At 48.3% G+C, this 17,705-nt stretch overlaps 3 protein-coding genes across 3 annotated transcripts in view; all 3 read left to right on the forward strand.

Moving 5' to 3' along the window:
• The first annotated feature begins 1,659 nt into the window (after positions 1-1,659).
• LOC142564459 (uncharacterized) lies at positions 1,660-5,980 on the forward strand. Its single transcript, XM_075675460.1, has 2 exons — positions 1,660-1,846; positions 4,695-5,980. The coding sequence occupies exons 1-2, from the start codon at positions 1,660-1,662 to the stop codon at positions 5,009-5,011; spliced, it is 504 nt and encodes a 167-aa protein (XP_075531575.1). The 3' UTR covers positions 5,012-5,980.
• Positions 5,981-10,131: 4,151 nt separating this feature from the next.
• Positions 10,132-11,772, forward strand: LOC142564460 (uncharacterized). The gene is made up of 3 exons (XM_075675461.1): positions 10,132-10,575; positions 11,037-11,229; positions 11,321-11,772. The coding sequence occupies exons 1-3, from the start codon at positions 10,132-10,134 to the stop codon at positions 11,770-11,772; spliced, it is 1,089 nt and encodes a 362-aa protein (XP_075531576.1).
• A 2,030-nt stretch (positions 11,773-13,802) lies between these two features.
• The window catches only part of LOC142564809 (uncharacterized), an 82,575-nt gene continuing 78,672 nt past the window's right edge, over positions 13,803-17,705 (forward strand). The window contains exon 1 of the mRNA XM_075675972.1: positions 13,803-14,111. The gene's annotated coding sequence lies outside the window, so the exon portion shown is untranslated. The remainder of the gene's footprint in view (positions 14,112-17,705) is intronic.

The raw sequence follows: 17,705 nt of genomic DNA on the forward strand, positions 1-17,705 counted from the left end.
TTTCTAAGGTTTAGAGGGTTTAGAACTTATTTACCGCGATAAAATGACAAATAAGAAAATTGACGTCAGGGCTCCTTTACGTAGGGGTGTTACTTTGGATTCAACCCCGCCGTGGTTGCTCAGTGGCTATGGTGTTAGGCTGCTGAGCACGAGGTCGTGGGATCGAATCCCGGCCACGGCAGCCGCATTTTGATGGGGGCGAAATGCGAAAACACCGGTGTACTTAGATTTAGGTGCACGTTAAAGAACCCCAGGTGGTCGAAATTTCCGGAGTACTCCACTACGGCGTGCCTCATAATCAGAAAGTGGTTTTGGCACGTAAAACCCCATAATTTTTTTTACTTTGTATTCAGTGAAATTCCGCCATATCGTCCAATTCTCCTCATAGCCTTCGATTGACTGAGTGAGGGGCTGCGCTTTCTCTGATTGGCTCGAAAATGCAAACATGCTGAAATACAATAGGTGGAACTTGACAGTGCCTAGATTACTACGCCTGACTAACTTGCTGGCCACACAAAATGGTGGTTGAGCCGCCATCCTGCCCTTCAGACGCCGCGTTTACAATTCTACTGCATGCCAAGGTAACGCCTCAAAATCAGAGCTGCATATAAAAATAATAGCGTTTGTATAAATCGTGCTGCTTACATCTACTGGTCGCTCGGATTGGCCCTGTGATCCAAAATTGCCCATAGTAGGCCCGTCAAAAATATTGAAACGCAGAGGAAAGGGCATTCGTTTAGTGACGCTAGGTCTTAGTCACGTTATGTGTGTTTTCCTCTTCCGTTTCTCTTGGCAATAGTGAATCAGAACAAACAAATTTCGCAAGTAGTGAGGAACAGAGTTTCCAACAATGCTGGACGGGAAACAGTTCAAATACGGTACCGTGCTTTAGTTATCTCGTTAGCTATAACTAAATGAAATTAACAGACACTGAAGCCCGGGACAGCATGGGGCAAGTGTAGGTTAAAGTTAAAATGCAGAATCTACAAGGCAAATTGCAGTTGACGAAAATAAAAATTGTTACATGCACAGGAGCTGAACGCGCACCTCCTACATTAAACGTACAACAATCTACCACTGAGATGCGGTGGCGACCGTCCACCCAGCATTTATGCATGTGTGCTAGATCTAACCCTGGGGGTGTTTACCAGGAAAACCATAGGCCTTCGCCGTGGATGTGGAACACCCCTTCTATCGCAGGCCTCACGTGGTGTGTAAACTTAGGAACAGGCGACCAGCCAATAAACCCTCGTTAGCTGCGTCACGGCATCAAAATAATGCTGCCACAAGTCGAGAACTGCACTGTGCAATGGGAGTGATAGAGTGAAGGCACGTGGTACACGTAGTTGTGTATCTATGAAACATCGGCTGCGCCAACCAATCACGCACCACCTCGTTTCCGCCTCACCTGCGCATGCGCTTCCTTCTCCGCCCCTTACATCGGCATTCTTTAAACTCTCGTCGCACTTCTGATACCTGCGATTCTCTTTTCGCTCTTTGCCCTTCTCTTCCTCCCAACCCTTGTTACTCTCTACCACGGTGCCCTCTACTGTGCTAGGCAGCCGTCCGCCAACCACGAAAACTCGGTGAAGTATAGCTTAAGAAAGCTATCACTTTAGAGGGATTGCAACCTTCTAAGTCGCTCTGTTTCATTTAACGATGCTGAAGGCCACGACTAAAGTGGCGGCCAAACACAAGAAGACCGAGGAAGGCGGAAAGGCGCCGCCCAGAGCGTCTCGAGGGCAAGGACCGTCCGGGGTATCGTTGGCAGCCACGTCCGCGGCCCACTCGCTCCAGAAAGCCGTCAACCCCGTCATGGACGGAACTGCGGACGAGAACTGCCACGGTAAGCTCGAGCCGTCCGGTAAGGGCAGGGAACCAGGTCGAGTTTGTACTAATTTTGTTAGCGTTTGTTACCGAAATGTGTTTGCACAGCTCCTATTCTCGCTCCACATAGGTACCGCTAAGTGAGGTGAACATAATGGCGGTGATGCTAAACTTGCTAAGTGGAATCTATGCGGTGCGAAAGTTCTAGTGCGTGTGCTCTTCCTTAGGTCGAGCTTCTCGTCACTGCTATATTGTACATCACTCTTAATATTGTGGCACATAAGTCTCACGAACTGAGCGGAACACGTTTGGAAAATATCTTCCACGAACTTATTAGACATGCACCTGTTGTACCACATACCTTACACGCTCATCCAAAATTCGTTTCTATAATTGAGAAAAATTGACATGGTAGCCTTCCTTATAAACGTTTAAACAGTTGTCAATTTGGAGAGATGTATTACTGCTATCTATTGTTACGTTTGTGTTGTCTTCTTCAGTGACTTGATTATGATTTATGTATGTGTAATGCATGCTTTGCCACTAGCCATGGCTGATTTTTAAAATTATTGTTTGGCATTCGTTATAACGATTTGTATGGTTGAAAAGTATTGTAACTTTGTACATATTATTTTTGTATTTATTTTTATTATTATGCTATGACCTAGAAAATGTTCGAATTCAACTTAGCGACTTTGTAAACATTATGTGTAGCATTTTATGCTGCAAGCGCATGTGCTGGAATTATCAAGTGGAGGCTGGGCTTTTGTCAGGTGCTGCAAAATAACTTTAGCCTAATCTCCCACGGTTTGCAGTGTATACTGTCAACGGAAATGAAAAGTTTTGTTTGTTTATATAGAACGAGGTTAAATTGATTAAATTATGGGGTTTTACGTGCCAAAGCCACTTTCTGATCAGGAGGGACGCCGTAGTGGAGGACTCCGGAAATTTCGACCACCTGGGGTTCTTTAACGTACGCATAACTCCACGTACACGGGTGTTTTCGCATTTCGACCCCATCGAAATGCGGCCGCCGTAAAGAACGAGGTTAATAGTGTAGTACAGAAATCGGTGACGAAGTCCAGAGTGCCAGAGGGCCTCCTGGTAATACACGTACAGAATAAAGAGAGAGAAATAAATGGATAAATGAAAGGCAGAAAATTTAACCAGAACTGAGCCCATTTGGCTACCCCGATCTGGGGGGAGGGAAAAGGGAAGCGAAAGATTAAGAGAGGCAGAGAAAGTCCGCTGTGGTACAAAATGAGGAACGTACGTTTAGCAACAGTGGTTTAAAACAGCGAAAAAGTGTGCAGCCTGCTGGAAGTAAATATAGAGTACGAAAGTAGACACAAATGAGCAAAAATAATTTTTATTGTGGATTAGACATCAGAGCATCATAATAGTAGTAACCTATTAATCTGATAATTATATAAAATTCAGAGTAAAGTGGCAAAGCAATAAAGCAACATCAAATTTTATAGCCAGGTAATTAAACATGAACACTAACGGCTGGGAACAATGAAACAGAGTTACACATGATTATTTTTAAGATAATCAGGTAGCATAAGCTGTTAGTAAAAACTGTTTTAGAAACCGACGAAAACAGTACTGCAATTGGGATTATTTAATATTCCGTCGCAGAGAATCGAAAGTGAAATGGCTGAAAAGAGGGCTGTCATTATACCGTGGTTATTGTTTACTTTTCGTAGTAGAAGGTTGGGACAAAGAATTGCACAGAAACAACGAGGCGTTGACACACGCAGCTATGGTTTTATTTGACACAAACCATTTTATTGCAACATAACCGGCCGTGGTGCATGAGTGACTATGTCGTTATGCCGCTGAGAATGAGGTCGTGGGTTCGACTCCCCACCTGGGTGGCCGCATTTCGAAGGGGATGAAGTGCAGAAAACTCTCGTGCACTTACATTTTGGTGTGGGCTCAGGAACTTAAGGTTTTTAAAATTATTTCAGAGCCCTCCACTGCTATTTGAAGTGGTAGGTTAGCGCAAATGAAACCACGGACACAAGAAAGACGGACAAGGACAAGCGCTTTGGAACTACTACTACTTTGGAACATGAAATTCTATTAATTAATTATTCAATGAATCATTCAATCAATCAATTAATCATATTTTCACGACACTGCGAGCACTTCCATCAATATGCCGCGGGAAAAGGCATGCATGAAAATGTATTTGCGAAGGTCTCTACAACGAGCTACAAAACAGCCAAGATGGCGGAAAGACGAACTTTAAATTGTCGTCCTCTTCCACACGGTCACCACACCGTCGCCACAGGGTCACCACACCGTCGCCACAGGGTCACCAAACTCCGTGTTAGGAGTTTCTTTAAAGAATAACGGGAGTAACAATGCACAGAACCGCTGTTTTCTGCACTGGAGCACAAAAGTAACTCGAACTCCAACGGATTTCGACGGACATGTTGAAAATCAATAACTCGGAACTGGTGCTGCCCAGAGAATTCGTTTCAAGTGGATACGCCGTGCGAATTCAGCGGCTATAATTAGTATTGAAATATGAGGTGTAAAGTAATTAAAAAGGGAATTAGCATAATTACGTTAATTCAAGTGAACATTTTGATTTCTCGTATAAGTAAAGGCCGCCTCATCGAGTAATTTAGATCAAGGGTTAGATTTGTGCTACCTGCCATAGGCAATCTAAAAAAATATTGGTGCAGCTAAAGAAAAGAACTACTCCGTATATACTCGTTTCTGGGCTAGTTTGCACGAACTCGGGTCTGAACATTAGGCCTGGCCTGTTGTTATCCGCTTTGCATTGCTGTCGCATTGCTTTCGTCACGAAGAGATTGTGCACCTAATCGTCTCGGTTGTCAAACTTCGTGCAGAGAAACTCCCCGAACAACCGGCGGCGGTTCAGTGCAGGCATACGCACTCAGACAGCGACCGGGAAAAGTCGGAAGATCCTGCGGGCTTGAAGTACAACCCGTCGGCAGCGACCAGCAGTACCGCTGCTGGCCGCAGCAACCTCGCCAGCTTCCGCAGCGCCTTGTCAAACGCCGGCAGGCGGGTCTACATCGCCGCCGGTCTGGCCGCCTTGCTGCTGGCAGGTGTGGTCGTGCTTCTGGTGGCACTCCTGTCGCCCAAGCGCGCCAAGAAAGCGGTGATGTCGCCGAGCACCAAGCCGAGCACTAGGCCCACGTAGCCCGGGAAACCAGTCGTCGAAGCCGCCGGCGGCAACGTGGTCTCCATTGTTGGGGCCAGTTCAACACAGGTTCAGGGAGCCCCAAGTGCCAGAGACTTCTTTGAGCCTGCAGTCGTGGGTCGGGCCGGTTTCCGACTCGACCTGTGGCTCGATCGTCGGAGTTCATGCAAACGACGCTATAGTGATGTCGGCGTTCTTGGATTTCCTGGAAGCAGGACAAAGTTTTTGGTAGTAGATGGGAAGCTTATGGAAGCCGTACTTCCTGGGAACACAGGTTCTCGGAAGCAGAATTGTCTGGAAATTCTACATATGGCGGAAGTTTTCGTGTGCAAAAGTTCCTATAACCACGAACAACACCTTCGGCTTCCCTTAGTTGCTTCCGTCGAAGCTTTGCCGATTTCTTTCGTGATGACGCAGTTTATGTAGATATACCAAGAAAATAGTTTCACTCAAAAAGTAAACTACAACGACACTTCTCTAGTAGCACTCGGCGCGTTGCTAAAGCGCCCGATGGAAAATGTTTCGTACGTGCACCGATACTACGACTTCTTTCGTAGGGCCTGCATTTTTTGGTGCGTTACAATTTGTGCCTTGACTTGAAAATTGCTCCACTTCGCGCACGCGTAGGCTCGTTTTCAAGCCTTGCTTGACTCATCGTACTTGCGCCATTATTTTCATAACGTGCTGGTGAGCATTGTCGTTGTACAGATGCCGGAAGGATGACACTCGTCTTTGTTTTCGTCAAGTTTGAATCCTTACGATGTGCGATATTTGTCGGTGGGCTGTGGAAATTGTGGTCACGAAGCGCTTCTCCTTTGCTCGAGTGTTGGCACAACGACCTGCACCTGGAACCCACATGAAAACGCACCGCGTTCATTTAATTGTGCTTGTGTTACAGCACATTACATTATTACCTGTCACAAGTCCATAAAGATGTCGCATCGGTTAGCCACAAGACAATATAGTAAAACGAAATAATTGTTGCGCACGTGTATTTCTTCCTGCCAAGTCTAAAATTGTTAATGGCAGTACAACATGGTAGAATACGACTTTTCGAAACCGAAAGGAAACTGCAGTGTGTTCACGAATATAGAGCGTTACTTTAAACCAGTATTTTATATAATAAGAAAGCTACAAGCGAAAGGAACGTGGAGGTTTTGCAGAAGCGTTCCTATAGGCGAGGCAGGCATAATTTGCCGCCAATAACGTGAGCTTCACAGGACGGACGAAAAATTGGCTAAGTTATTTTAATAGTGCATTCGGAGCAGTTGTTTAAATGGCATATTTGGAGGCAGTCACATTTTAATGGACCCTTTTAATAATCTAGAGATCGCACATAATGCATTACCCATTCATCATCAGATTACTACCGTAAATCCAAGCAATATCGGAACCGTGAGCACCGCAATGGAGGTGGCCCCGCTTCTATGCCAGACAGAAGCACCCCGTGCCGAAAAGCGCGCAGAAGTTTGAAACTGGATGTCCCGGTCAGTCGCGGCAGCTATTGATGCGGCACACTTTGTTTGGCAAGCGTGGGAGGCTATGTGCCGTGTTAGGATCTGCCGCGTCGTGCATGCAGTCGTGACATCATTTAAACTTTGTCACGCATTTCTTTACGGGGCGTTGCCGTCTGACGTAGAAGCGGCATGCGCTCAGTTTCGGTATTGCCTCGTTTGAGCCTTAAAACTCGATAAGGAATATTTTGAATCGGATGTGTTTTTCAAGACTTTTCTAAAAAAATAGGAGCACTATAAAATGTCACTTGCTCCAAGTTTGCCATTTCAACGTGCCCACAAGGCACCGCGAAAGAAATTAATGACATTTTTTTAGCAGGTATACACCCGAAAGGGTGTAAACTTTTTTTTTTAGAGATGAGCACCATTCGTCGTCTATGCTAGAACGCGCTAGACTCTAGAGCGTCCACTTTGTGGCGGCGTACACTTAAAAAATTTTGCACCCTTTGGGGCTTATCTTGTCCCAAAACGATAATCATCTGCCTTGCTTGCGTTTCCTCTCTTGAAAGATCGGCCCTCGCTACTTTCCTGCCCAGAAGGCTGTGTCAGGCCGATAACGCGCAAGCCATTCGTGACTAGGAAGTACCGGGCTCGCAGCGCTAAAGGAAATGCGGGCAAGACAGATTACGATTATTGCTGGGGAACAAAATACAACCCAAAGGGTGTAAACATTTTAAAGAGTGTAGCGTAATTTCGCCCCGCGTAACAAGTGCCCTCGTTACGCCTTGAGAGCGCGATAGGCATGGTAATATTAACGAACCTGGATCAATCGAGTAAAAGTATGCCACAAGAAGTTTAATGATAATCAGTGCCCGTCTTTAACTTAATCGATTAAATCACTTCAATTAATGGTTTGTCGAGCTAGTGGCAGGAGCGGCGCGAAGAAATTCGAAAACGTGCTACAGACGCCGGAGCCCGAGGAGCGACGGCGCGGCTGCGACGAGCGACGGTCGACCGTTTTATGCGAAGCATATTACGAGAGCTCAACCCAGCTCCTCAGGCGCGGCGGTGTCGCCTTCAAGGCTGACCACGTGACACCGTGACGTCACGACAGAGGAGAAACGGGGCTCCAACTCGCGCCGTCGCTCGCGGCGTCGCGGCGGTATATAAGCAGCTGCGCTTGTTTCTAGGTGGCTTTGGCTCAACTCTTGCAAGATGGGCTGGGTGGGAATCGAACCAGGGTCTCCGGAGTGTGAGACGGAGACGCTAACACTGAGCCACGAGTACGATGCTTCAAAGCGGTACAAAAGCGCCTCTAGTGAACGCGGTGTTGCCTTAGATACGAGCTGTTTCTGCGTCGCTTGCTCAGGCGCACATTTCGTTGTCGCGCCGAACGCTGCGTTGCTCGACGCTCACCGCGTCCGATGCGGGGCGCGTAGTCGCTGCGCCGTAGCCCATTGTCTTACACCCCTTGGCGGGTCGACGGGAACGCTGTCGCGTTCCACTCTTGAAGGCGAAGCAGAGTAACGCATGAGTTGTTTCTTCGTCTAGCCGAACCAAATATAGCCAAGCAACAGCAGTTCACCAGGCTAAACAGTGGTTCAACAACTAAAATAAAGGCTAGTATGCTTCGCATCCTGGGCTTAACCTTATTTCCAAATCCAGCCGAGCCGGCCAAGCGCTTCGCCGCTTTACACCCACGCCGCTAGGGCTGGCAATATCGATAAATGACTAACCGATTGATCGTGAAATGTATCCCGCAGTACGATTAGTCTTCATCGGCGTCCACCTGTCATTTAATCGACCTAATCGATTAGGCCGGGTCCATTGATCGTTTTCGAGGGTTTTGCAAGAGTGACGTGAACATTTTGAAATCGCACTGAAATGGCGGCAAAGGACCATTGACTGTGCGTCTGTGTTTTTCCGAGCGGTGCCGAGCCCGAGCGCTGCCCCTCTCTTCACCCACGCGCCACCCACGACCCCAGAGCCGGAGGCTCGAAACGCCGTCACAATTCGAGGCATGCTATAGTGAACCCTGTCGTTGATCGTCGCGCCATTCCCAGTCCATCAAAGATGTGACGCAGCGTGTGAGCCGGTTTGGAGCACGTATTTAACATAGCGATGACGTTCATGCTGACTGCAGCAAATCTGTAGCGTCCGAGCATTTATCCTCGCATGCTGGTTGTGTGGCCATTAAAATATGGCTCTGGTTTCGCCCGAACATGCCATTCAATGGACGCTCCTTCGGTCTGTAGAAAAGAGCATGTGATTTAATATCGTAAACCAGTAATATCGTTTTCCCTTGTGCATATTCCAATCTCTTTCATATTTCAGTTGGACTTCAGCTTTCACTTTTGCCATTTTTCTTATTTCTTGACTAACTGTAGGATAGGATAGGAATAAACTTTATTTGTCTAACGGTTGTTGATGTTGGTGCCCGGGGCTAGGCTGCCAGAGTTCCATCGCCCGAGGAAAATCTTTCGAGATCCTCGGCAACGGCCCTGGCCCGCTGGACGGCCCACTCCTGGTCTTCGGGTGCCTCGCTGAGGAGGGCGGCTTGCCATCTCTCAGCGAGGCGCCCCGCTTCAGAGGGGCTAACTGTACTGTACGGGGATTTATTATAGTGTCGTGTATTTCAATTCGGCACAAAGTGTCATTTTATAACAGATATTGTTTATATTTTCGAAAGCCACTAGTACGAACTATATTTAGTCTTTAACAGCTGAAACATTATCCTTTATCAAACGCGTATACTCTTGTGTTTATACACTACATTTTAATGTTTGAGAACTGGAACGGTTGGGTTTCACTTCTAAACCATTAAAATAGAGTTCTACAAAAGTAGACAACTGCATTTGAAACTTTTTAGAAGTGCCCAGCAAAGGTCTGGATTAATCAATTAATCGATAAAAGCCGTAAATCAAAAGCGATTATTCGATTAATGGCTGGAATGACGAATGATTAATCGTTAATCGAAAAAAAGCAATTAATCGACCATCCCTACACGCCGCCCGAGGCCTGAGAGAGGCCGCCCACGTGGAGGAAGAAAAAAACTAGGAAAGGGCATTACTTCAGGCAGCAAGTCTTGGCAAGCGAACTCGCCGTCAAGCCACGTCTTTCGCTTTTTACCTCGCAGAATAGGAACAGCACGTGACCTCGTAGACACAGCGTACTGGCCGATAATGCTTGGTTTCCAGTAGTTTTAGATCGATGCGCACCCGTTCAGCTACGCTTCTGGCCTGCAGAGCGGGAGCACTAAAACCTACCGCGCGCTCTGACGTGGTGATCACGTGTGCGATCACTCTCTCCTAATTTTTATTTCTTCCATGCCCACTCCTCCTCCCAGTCTCCGTCTACCGCCTCCATCTCCAACCTTTGTCTGGTGGTTGGCCATTGGCGTGAACACGTGGGTGTCGCTCCACGTCTTGACGTTGCGATTGCATTTTCGTGGGTGTTGCTGCGTTAACTTTGTCAAGCCATAATGCCATGCGATCGCAAGAGAAGTGCGGTGTGGACGGTTTTCCTTTGCCATGACGCGTAAAGAGATTTTCTGTGCCTACGCCTAATATACAATGTTTTGCTGTTTTAGGTACCAAACTAGTGAGTGTGGAAACTGGAGTTAAGTACATGCCAGACAGAAAAACAAGTTTGAATCTGCGCGTGGCAATGCGCGAATTGTGCGACGAGTGGAATATTGACTACAAGAAGGTTCGGGCTGTCATCACAGATGGTGGGCAGAACATTAAGGCAACTGTCCGCGAAGAATTTGGTGCCGATAAGCATATTTCCTGTGTAGCTCACCTTCTGAACCAAGTAGGTCAAGCTGCCATTGGTCTAGCAGTGTCCAAAGCCCCTTCGGAACTTGAAACACACGAGGTTGTGGTGGTCCCGGAAAATGAAAAAGATGCTGAATTTGTGCTGGAGGACGTCCCTGATGACGATGCCCCCAACGATGACGGTACACCCCTTGTAGAACTTCGGCCGCTGTTGATGAAGGTGAAGAGGATCGTTCGTTTCTTTCGCACCAGTGATGTTGCGTCACGAATGTTGGTGGAAATGCAGCTCCAGGACGGCAAGCAGGAGCATGATGCGCTGAAATTAATCCAGGAAGTCAGGACACGGTGGATTTCTTGCTATTACATGTTGGAGCGCTTCTTGAATTTGTCCGAGCCTGTCAGCCAGGTCCTCTTACAGCTGCCGAGGAAAAGTGGAGCCAGGCGAAATACGCCAAATCCACTCTCTGGTGACCAGCTTGACGTCCTTCGCGAAGTAAAGGACCTACTAAAACCTCTGGAGGAAGCTACGCTTATGGTTTCGAAGGGCCGTTCCGTGACACTCAGCGATGTAATCCCCGTGGTGTACGGCTTAAAGCAGGTGAATTATCGTTACCGCATAATTTAGAGTTCGAGTGGCTGTTCTGCATTCACTTACACACCAACAGTCCACATGTCACAATGTCCGTTAAGCATGCCTGAATTTACACTGTCGGAACAGCATACATGGTGAAGGAACAGTTGCATAATAAACACTTCTGTCGTTGAAATATGATAAATATTTATTTTCTTTTACAGGGTATCCACAGCTTTAAGCCCAGTCACCCCATCACTTTCAATCTGCAGCAAAAGCTGCTCTCAGAAGTGAACACGCGATTTACTGACATCGAGTACCGGCGCCCATACGCTGCCGCGACGATTTTGGACCCACGGTACAAGAAGTATGTTTTCGAACATCCTCAGGCGGTGGCAATGATCGTCCGGCACTTAAGTATGTTGGCATGGTTGATTTATTTATAGTCAGAAAAGGACATGAGAATAAAACGTTAATGCAATTTTGACCAATAAAAGATATTGTGCAGGTGGAAAAGTTGCTGAAAAGGTTGGTGCTGCCGGCCGTGCTCTAGAAAAGGATCTTGCTGGGCCGAATACGGCGCCTCCTCCTTATGGCATCTGGGCCGCCGTTGACCAGGCACTTCGCCGCAACTGCACTGGTACAATGGGTCAAGAGTCGGAAAGCCAAATGCCCTCGCAATTCAAGGCGTACTGCAACAGCCCAGTCGTTGATCGTCGCGCCAATCCCAGCCCACTGGAGACGTGGTACAGCATGCGTGTGGGTTTGGAGCATGTATTTGAAGTGGCGATGGAGTTTTTGTCCATCCCAGCAACATCTGTAGCGTCGGAACGGCTATTCTCACATGCTGGTTGGGTGGCCAGTCAAAGAAGGTGCCGGTTGTCACCCGAACTCTCCAGCCAATTAACATTCCTTCGCTCTGTGGAAAAGAGCATGTGGTTCAAAAACACAAACCGGTAATTTTCTTCTATCCCTATGCATATTGCAATTTTTTTCCCTACTCTAGTTGGACCTCAGCTTTCACTTGTGCCATATTTCTCATTACGTGTTTAACTTTACTGTACAGTGGTTCAGCAAATGCCTTTCATCCTATTTCTTGTTTAATTCTGCAGTCTTTCACTCAGTAAGTGCCATATTTAACAGATTAGGCATTATTCTTTATGAAATGATTATACAATTGTTTTGCTTGCCTGGCTCCACCCTTCAAACGTTATAAATATTGGGACTTAGCTGAGTAGATAGCTGTGTTTCAATCTTTTTAACACGCCCGAAAAGAACAAGTCGATTAATCAAAGAGAAACGTCGCATTGGAAGTGATTAATCGATTACAGACTAAACCGACGAACGATTACTCGTTACTCCATTAAAAAATAATCGACCGTCCCTATAGAGTGTCCCTGCAAAATACGGGGACCAGATTCGCTGCGCGGTGCACGGATGCTAAGCCGTAGCTGCCGCTTTCATTAATCAGTGTTGTAATGCATTCAGCCCTTGTGTGATGACCCACTTATGGGCAAAGGTTCGTGTTCTCAATGGTTCGGTTGGTTCTCTTAGGCGGAGCCTCCGAGAACCCAATTGAGGACGAAGCCGTTGGTTTGGACGCACACACAAAGACTTTTTAATCAAACAAAAAAAGAAAGAATAAAGCAAACAGAAAGAAAATAGAAAGCATGCTTAAAATACACACTCAAGCGGACATTGTGGTAAAGAACACCATATAGGGCTTGCACGAGGGTGCTAGTCCTGGCTTGCCACGAGGGCGGGGACGCGTCGCAGTCTCGACACGGCAACGCGGCGACAAGCTGGCAGAAGGAGTGGCGTCGGCCTCACCAAAGGTCGCGGCGTAGGTTGACTGACCGGGCGCCGGGAGCGCGCCAGCTCTGGCGAGGCGAGGTAACGCTGGCGGCTTTGTGGCAGGAGTGGACGGCGGCGGCGTTCTGGCCGGGCAGAGAGCTCGGGCCCGTAGCCCGACTGCTCCCCTCTCGCCCACGGGCACGGAAGCTCGAACGCCGGCCTCGGGCAGCAGGCGGCACGGCAGACGGGGGTGACGTTCTGGCCGGGCAGCTGGCGTAGAACTCGGGCCCAAAGCCCGACTGTTCCCGTCCTGCCCACTGGCGCACAAGCTCACCGGCCTTGAGGAGCCGACGGCACGCTCAGGTAGACGGGCGACGCACAGGAACAGGTTGGCAGGAGGCCCCGGGCGGGTGAAGTCCTGGTGGGCTCGGGTCCGGAACCCGACGGCCAGTCTTCAACGCCCGCTCCGGTGGTTGACCTCCTCCTGCCGTCGTTTCCTGGGACGATCCTGGCGTCTCCCCGGCGTCTCCCTGCGTGTCCTCTTGCGTGTCGCCCCCGTTCTGCCAGCGCACCACGCTTTTTGTCGTGGTCTGGCCGATTTGGCATTTACTGATTGGCTGCCCGACGCCCCGTGGTCTTTTCTCATTGGTTGCTTTTTTTTCTTTTGTTGTCTTTCCTGCGCCGCGCGTTCACGTGCCGGGCGCTCTTCGGCGTCGTCGTTTTTCCTCCTTCCAGCTCGGCGCGCGTGCACTCCGCGTCGTCTGCTCTCGACCGTCCCGAGCCCCGCACCACGTCGCGCACCACACATCACACCTTGTTAATTAGTGAACGAATAAACCAGCATATGGGACTCAATGTTGGGATTCGTCACTTCGAAATCTCGCACTATACTATTGCTCGTGACAGTATTGTGGGACCCAGTCACCCTCCACCTCCCCCCCCCCTCCTGCGTGGGGTGCCTGCGTGTGCTCGGGCGTGGTGCAATGAAAGAACGGCGCATCCGATATGTAAGCGCACACGGCTGCGCGTGATCGAGAGCTGGACTGTTGGCATGGCTTGCGTACTCGCAGAGCGAAGCACCACGAGCATGCATGCGAACGTGATCACTAGATAGTGCGCCAGCGTTGATAAAAGCTGGGCGAAGGGTGCGCCGGGCGGAGTTGGCGTTGGCGGCCCACTTAACGGCTCTGCTTCTGAGCATGATGCCGCTGGCGGCCCGCGAACGGCTGAGCCAAGTTCTGGCAATTGTCAAATACCGCGATATTGTGAGCTCTGAGTGGGTAACAGGCCTGCTGCGCCGTCTCTCATTGCCTTAAAACGCCAACGCTCCACGACACGACGAGAGCCCGTATGACAGTTCGCAACAGCAGCCCAGTGCTGATGAGCCCAACGAGACGTGCCCAGAAGAGATCGCCTCAATCCGGCGCCTCAACGAGGGTGCTGTGGCCGGGCCACCTCGCCACCAAGATTTATGGGTGTCAGCTTTTCCTCACGCGGCTTCAACTGTAAGTAAGCGCCATGTGTGTAGAACGCGCCGTGTGTCTGTTGTCGCAGAGACTTGCCGCCAGACTGTCCCTAGTTGCCGCGGGCTGCTCACCGCGAACTTGTCGCGAAGGCACCCAGATCCCCCTCGGGCAACTAAACAGCATCCGTCCTATTTAGCACTACCACGCTTTATTCCCGTTTTTGTTTCTCCCGGGGGTGGTGCTGGTCTCTTTTAGGCATGCCCCGAAAGGGCAACCCTAATGCACATTCCTTACCAAGTCTTCGATGTTTGATCGGTACGCTCTGCCTTTGCTACACTTAGGCAGCAACATATTGGTTTAGGAAAAAAAAGGAACGCCCGAAAAGTACGAAAAAAAATGACCCCGAAGATGAGATTACAGCAGTGAAAACTTATAATCTAGCGTCGTGTAACAAAAATTCCTGCGCATCGTCACACAAAAGATATTGGCATACGAAACATATTTTTCTACGGAGCACGCAGCAAGCAGGGAATGGCAGATTACATAGAGCAAGAGCCCAAACCCATATAAACAGAGTGAACGGCATTCTAACATTGCGGTGAACGCCTCCGTCTTATCCCTCTGTAACGTGAGACGTCCATTCGGCTTATGTAAATGAAGGCCACATTATATTGCAGGGGCGATGAAGAAAAATTGTCTTCGTGCTGTTGCACCAAGGACTGGGTTTTAAATTGCGCGCACGCAAGGACAAAAGTGTTTGCGCAACGTTTTCTGAATCGCCGAGCCGCTCGCCCTCCTGACGAAAACCGTTAATTATTTTGCATTATTCAGGCTGACTATAACGCCACTAGCGGCTTATGAAATCTTATCCTGCGACTGCAGGACTGCCGCGCTTATAAATTGCTCTCCTGTCATCGCCAGTTCAACTTCCCCAACAAAAAATTGAATGCTTGGGTTTTACGCACGAAAAGCACAATACGGTTAAAAGGTATACGTCGTAATGGGGGACTCCGGAATAAATTTGGCCGCCTAAGGACCTTTAACGTGCACCAAAATCTGAGTGCACGAGTGTTTTTACTTCCCCCCTCCATGAGGATGCAGCCGCCGCGACCGGAAGCACATGCTATTACCAGTAAGCTACCGCGGTAGTCCTGTGCCACTGCCGATTTCACTAGTTCAGGCCCCAAGTTCGCTCAATAAACAGTGAGCTTTAGAAATAAGTCAGCAATTCATTACCTCTAATTACCAAATGGCTTCCTCGAGGAGTCATTTTCTCACTCGGGGCCACCTTTCCCTAAAACCATATTTTTTCCCCGGGCCAATTCCTTGAGGGCCATTTTTCCAGGGACCATATTTTCGCGAACATTTTGTTCCTACACCCGTTAGATGTGTTTCTCGGTTGTTAGGGTTAAACCTGAGGGGAACTGTATTTACACGGGATTCAAGCGTTGTTGTTTGTCGCGTGAATTTAATGGTGAATCTTAGCTCCGTAAGCGTAGCAAGGTTCATGTGCTTCCATTTAAATCTTCAATTTCTGGTGCAAATCAGTTTCATGCGTTGTGGCTAGGCGAGCTTCTCGTTGGATGTTTCCGGAAGTTCGCGGACATCTTCAGCATGAAGGCTAAGTTTCTTCAACATCTACGCGCCGCATCATGTGTGACTTCACAGATGGTTTTCAGCGGGTTTCGGAGGAGTTGTCCCATTCTTGACTTCATCGCTTATGCGTTTGCACGAGTCTCTGGGCTTACATTGGCCACCACGCAGTGAAGCCAATCTCTTTCGCTGGAAATTGTCTAAGCTGTGACCCGTGAAGCTCACGAAAGGTGTGCCCCAGGTCGTTCTTACTGGCAATTGTGAATATTTGAAACGACGACATTCGCGCTAATATCCATTTTGTTAAGCAATATCAGCGAATGCTTACTAAGGGCTTAACCAAAGCTTTTCTTCTGTAAGTGGTGAAATATAGTTAAGTGACTAAGTGAGAACTAATCTTTATTTCACGAAAAAGGAGTGAAGGAAAAAATCACAGAATTGCAGAAGCTGATAATGACGTGCGTGTTCCTAAATGTCAGCAGGAAAAAAAAATTTAGCTGTGTTTTACGTACGCACATGCCAGATGGCAAGCCATGCGGTGAAAAAAAACTGCTGATCGGGCGTGACGCTGAGCCATTAGAATCAAGGGAAACAATGGGCTCTGTTTCTAGTGACAGAAATGTGAAGCCAAGTAAGCAAGCGTTCCTTGGCAACGCTGGTTACTACAAATTCAACCTGATTCGCTGATTCTCGTCGCATAGCAAGGGTCTTCGCTCACGCGTCTTTGACATAGCATATGGCGATTTATTGGCCATTTCGTTACTACTTTAGTGACGCAAAGTGACGTAAAGTGATGACATGATGTCGAACGCCATGCTCAGCTCTTGGCTTCGACAAATAGGGATTTAAGTTCAACCTCGTAGTTGAACTCTCTTGAATTGACGACAGATATGCTTGGCTTAGCCAATATTTAAGCCTACATAGATTGGAATTGACGATCTTGACCACGATTGAACAGCAGGCGAAATGCACATGTCCACTAGGTGGACACTTACAGAATAGCCCCCCCCCCCCCGTCCTTCCCGGTTATGCTAACAACGACATGACAAACACGCGGCGGCGTCCTCTGCTTTCCCGCTCCCTTTAGCGCAACCCAGCGAACATCCAGAGCTGTGCCTCCGCTTTTTTTTCTGACGCACGAACCAAGCGAACATTCAGAGCTGTGCCTCCACTTCTTTTTCTGACGCATGAAGTTCTCGTAAATGTCCGCTGCATGACCCCTATGCCTTAGAGCGTAAAAAAGAAAACAAGGCTGTTTGTTTTGAAGTTATATGGCGAGCGCTCATATCAAATACACGAAAAATTAAAGGACACTTAAGCTTCACCTTTCAAAGTGGAACGCAATAGCATTCGAACATCCCCGATTGCTTCTACGCTTCCCGGCAACTGCAGCTTATGTAACCTAATGTTCACCAGGAAACCCTGGCGTTGAACCCTCTGCACGAAGGCGAGCTTTCTGGTACAAACGAGGCCTCTTGCGTGAGCCGACCCGCCGTGGTTGCTCAGTGGCTATGGTGTTGGGCTGCTGAGCACGAGGTCGCGGGATCGAATCCCGGCCACGGCGGCCGCATTTCGATGGGGGCGAAATGCGAAAACGCCCGTGTGCCTAGATTTAGGTGCACGTTAAAGAACCCCAGGTGGTCAAAATTTCCGGAGTCCTCCACTACGGCGTGCCTCATAATCAGAAAGTGGTTTTGGCACGTAAAACCCCAAATATTATTATTATTGCGTGAGCCGATCCTTGAGGTATTGCACAGCCACGCTAAAAAAATTACATCATTTTGAGGTTTCTGTTATCGTTTCGCCCTTTTAATCTTTAGGTTTCAGGAGATTTAACATAAAAGACATGTGCTGTGGTTGTTTTGTTTCCTGTCATTTGTTTGTGTGGTGTCATTCTCGAAATTCTGAAGAATTCTGTAGAATCTAAGACGATGTATTAGCAACTCTTGTGATAGCATGGTGGGGCGATATAACCCGCATATACCGCATGTCTTATCGGAAGGCGTGGCATATACATATAGCTAAATATATACGGTGATT

Source organism: Dermacentor variabilis, chromosome 11, assembly GCF_050947875.1.
Source record: "Dermacentor variabilis isolate Ectoservices chromosome 11, ASM5094787v1, whole genome shotgun sequence".
Taxonomy (NCBI): Eukaryota; Metazoa; Arthropoda; class Arachnida; order Ixodida; family Ixodidae; genus Dermacentor; species Dermacentor variabilis.

What these genes read in the sequence shown, in the direction of transcription:
- LOC142564459 (XM_075675460.1), top strand. Translation starts at nt 1,660, where the DNA reads ATGCTGAAGGCCACGACTAAAGTGGCGGCCAAACACAAGAAGACCGAG. An exon ending in TGCGGACGAGAACTGCCACG is followed by an intron (nt 1,847 to 4,694) that starts GTAAGCTCGAGC and finishes AACTTCGTGCAG; the next exon opens with AGAAACTCCCCGAACAACCG.
- LOC142564460 (XM_075675461.1), top strand. Translation starts at nt 10,132, where the DNA reads ATGCGCGAATTGTGCGACGAGTGGAATATTGACTACAAGAAGGTTCGG. An exon ending in CGCTGAAATTAATCCAGGAA is followed by an intron (nt 10,576 to 11,036) that starts GTCAGGACACGG and finishes TTTCTTTTACAG; the next exon opens with GGTATCCACAGCTTTAAGCC. An exon ending in AATGATCGTCCGGCACTTAA is followed by an intron (nt 11,230 to 11,320) that starts GTATGTTGGCAT and finishes GATATTGTGCAG; the next exon opens with GTGGAAAAGTTGCTGAAAAG.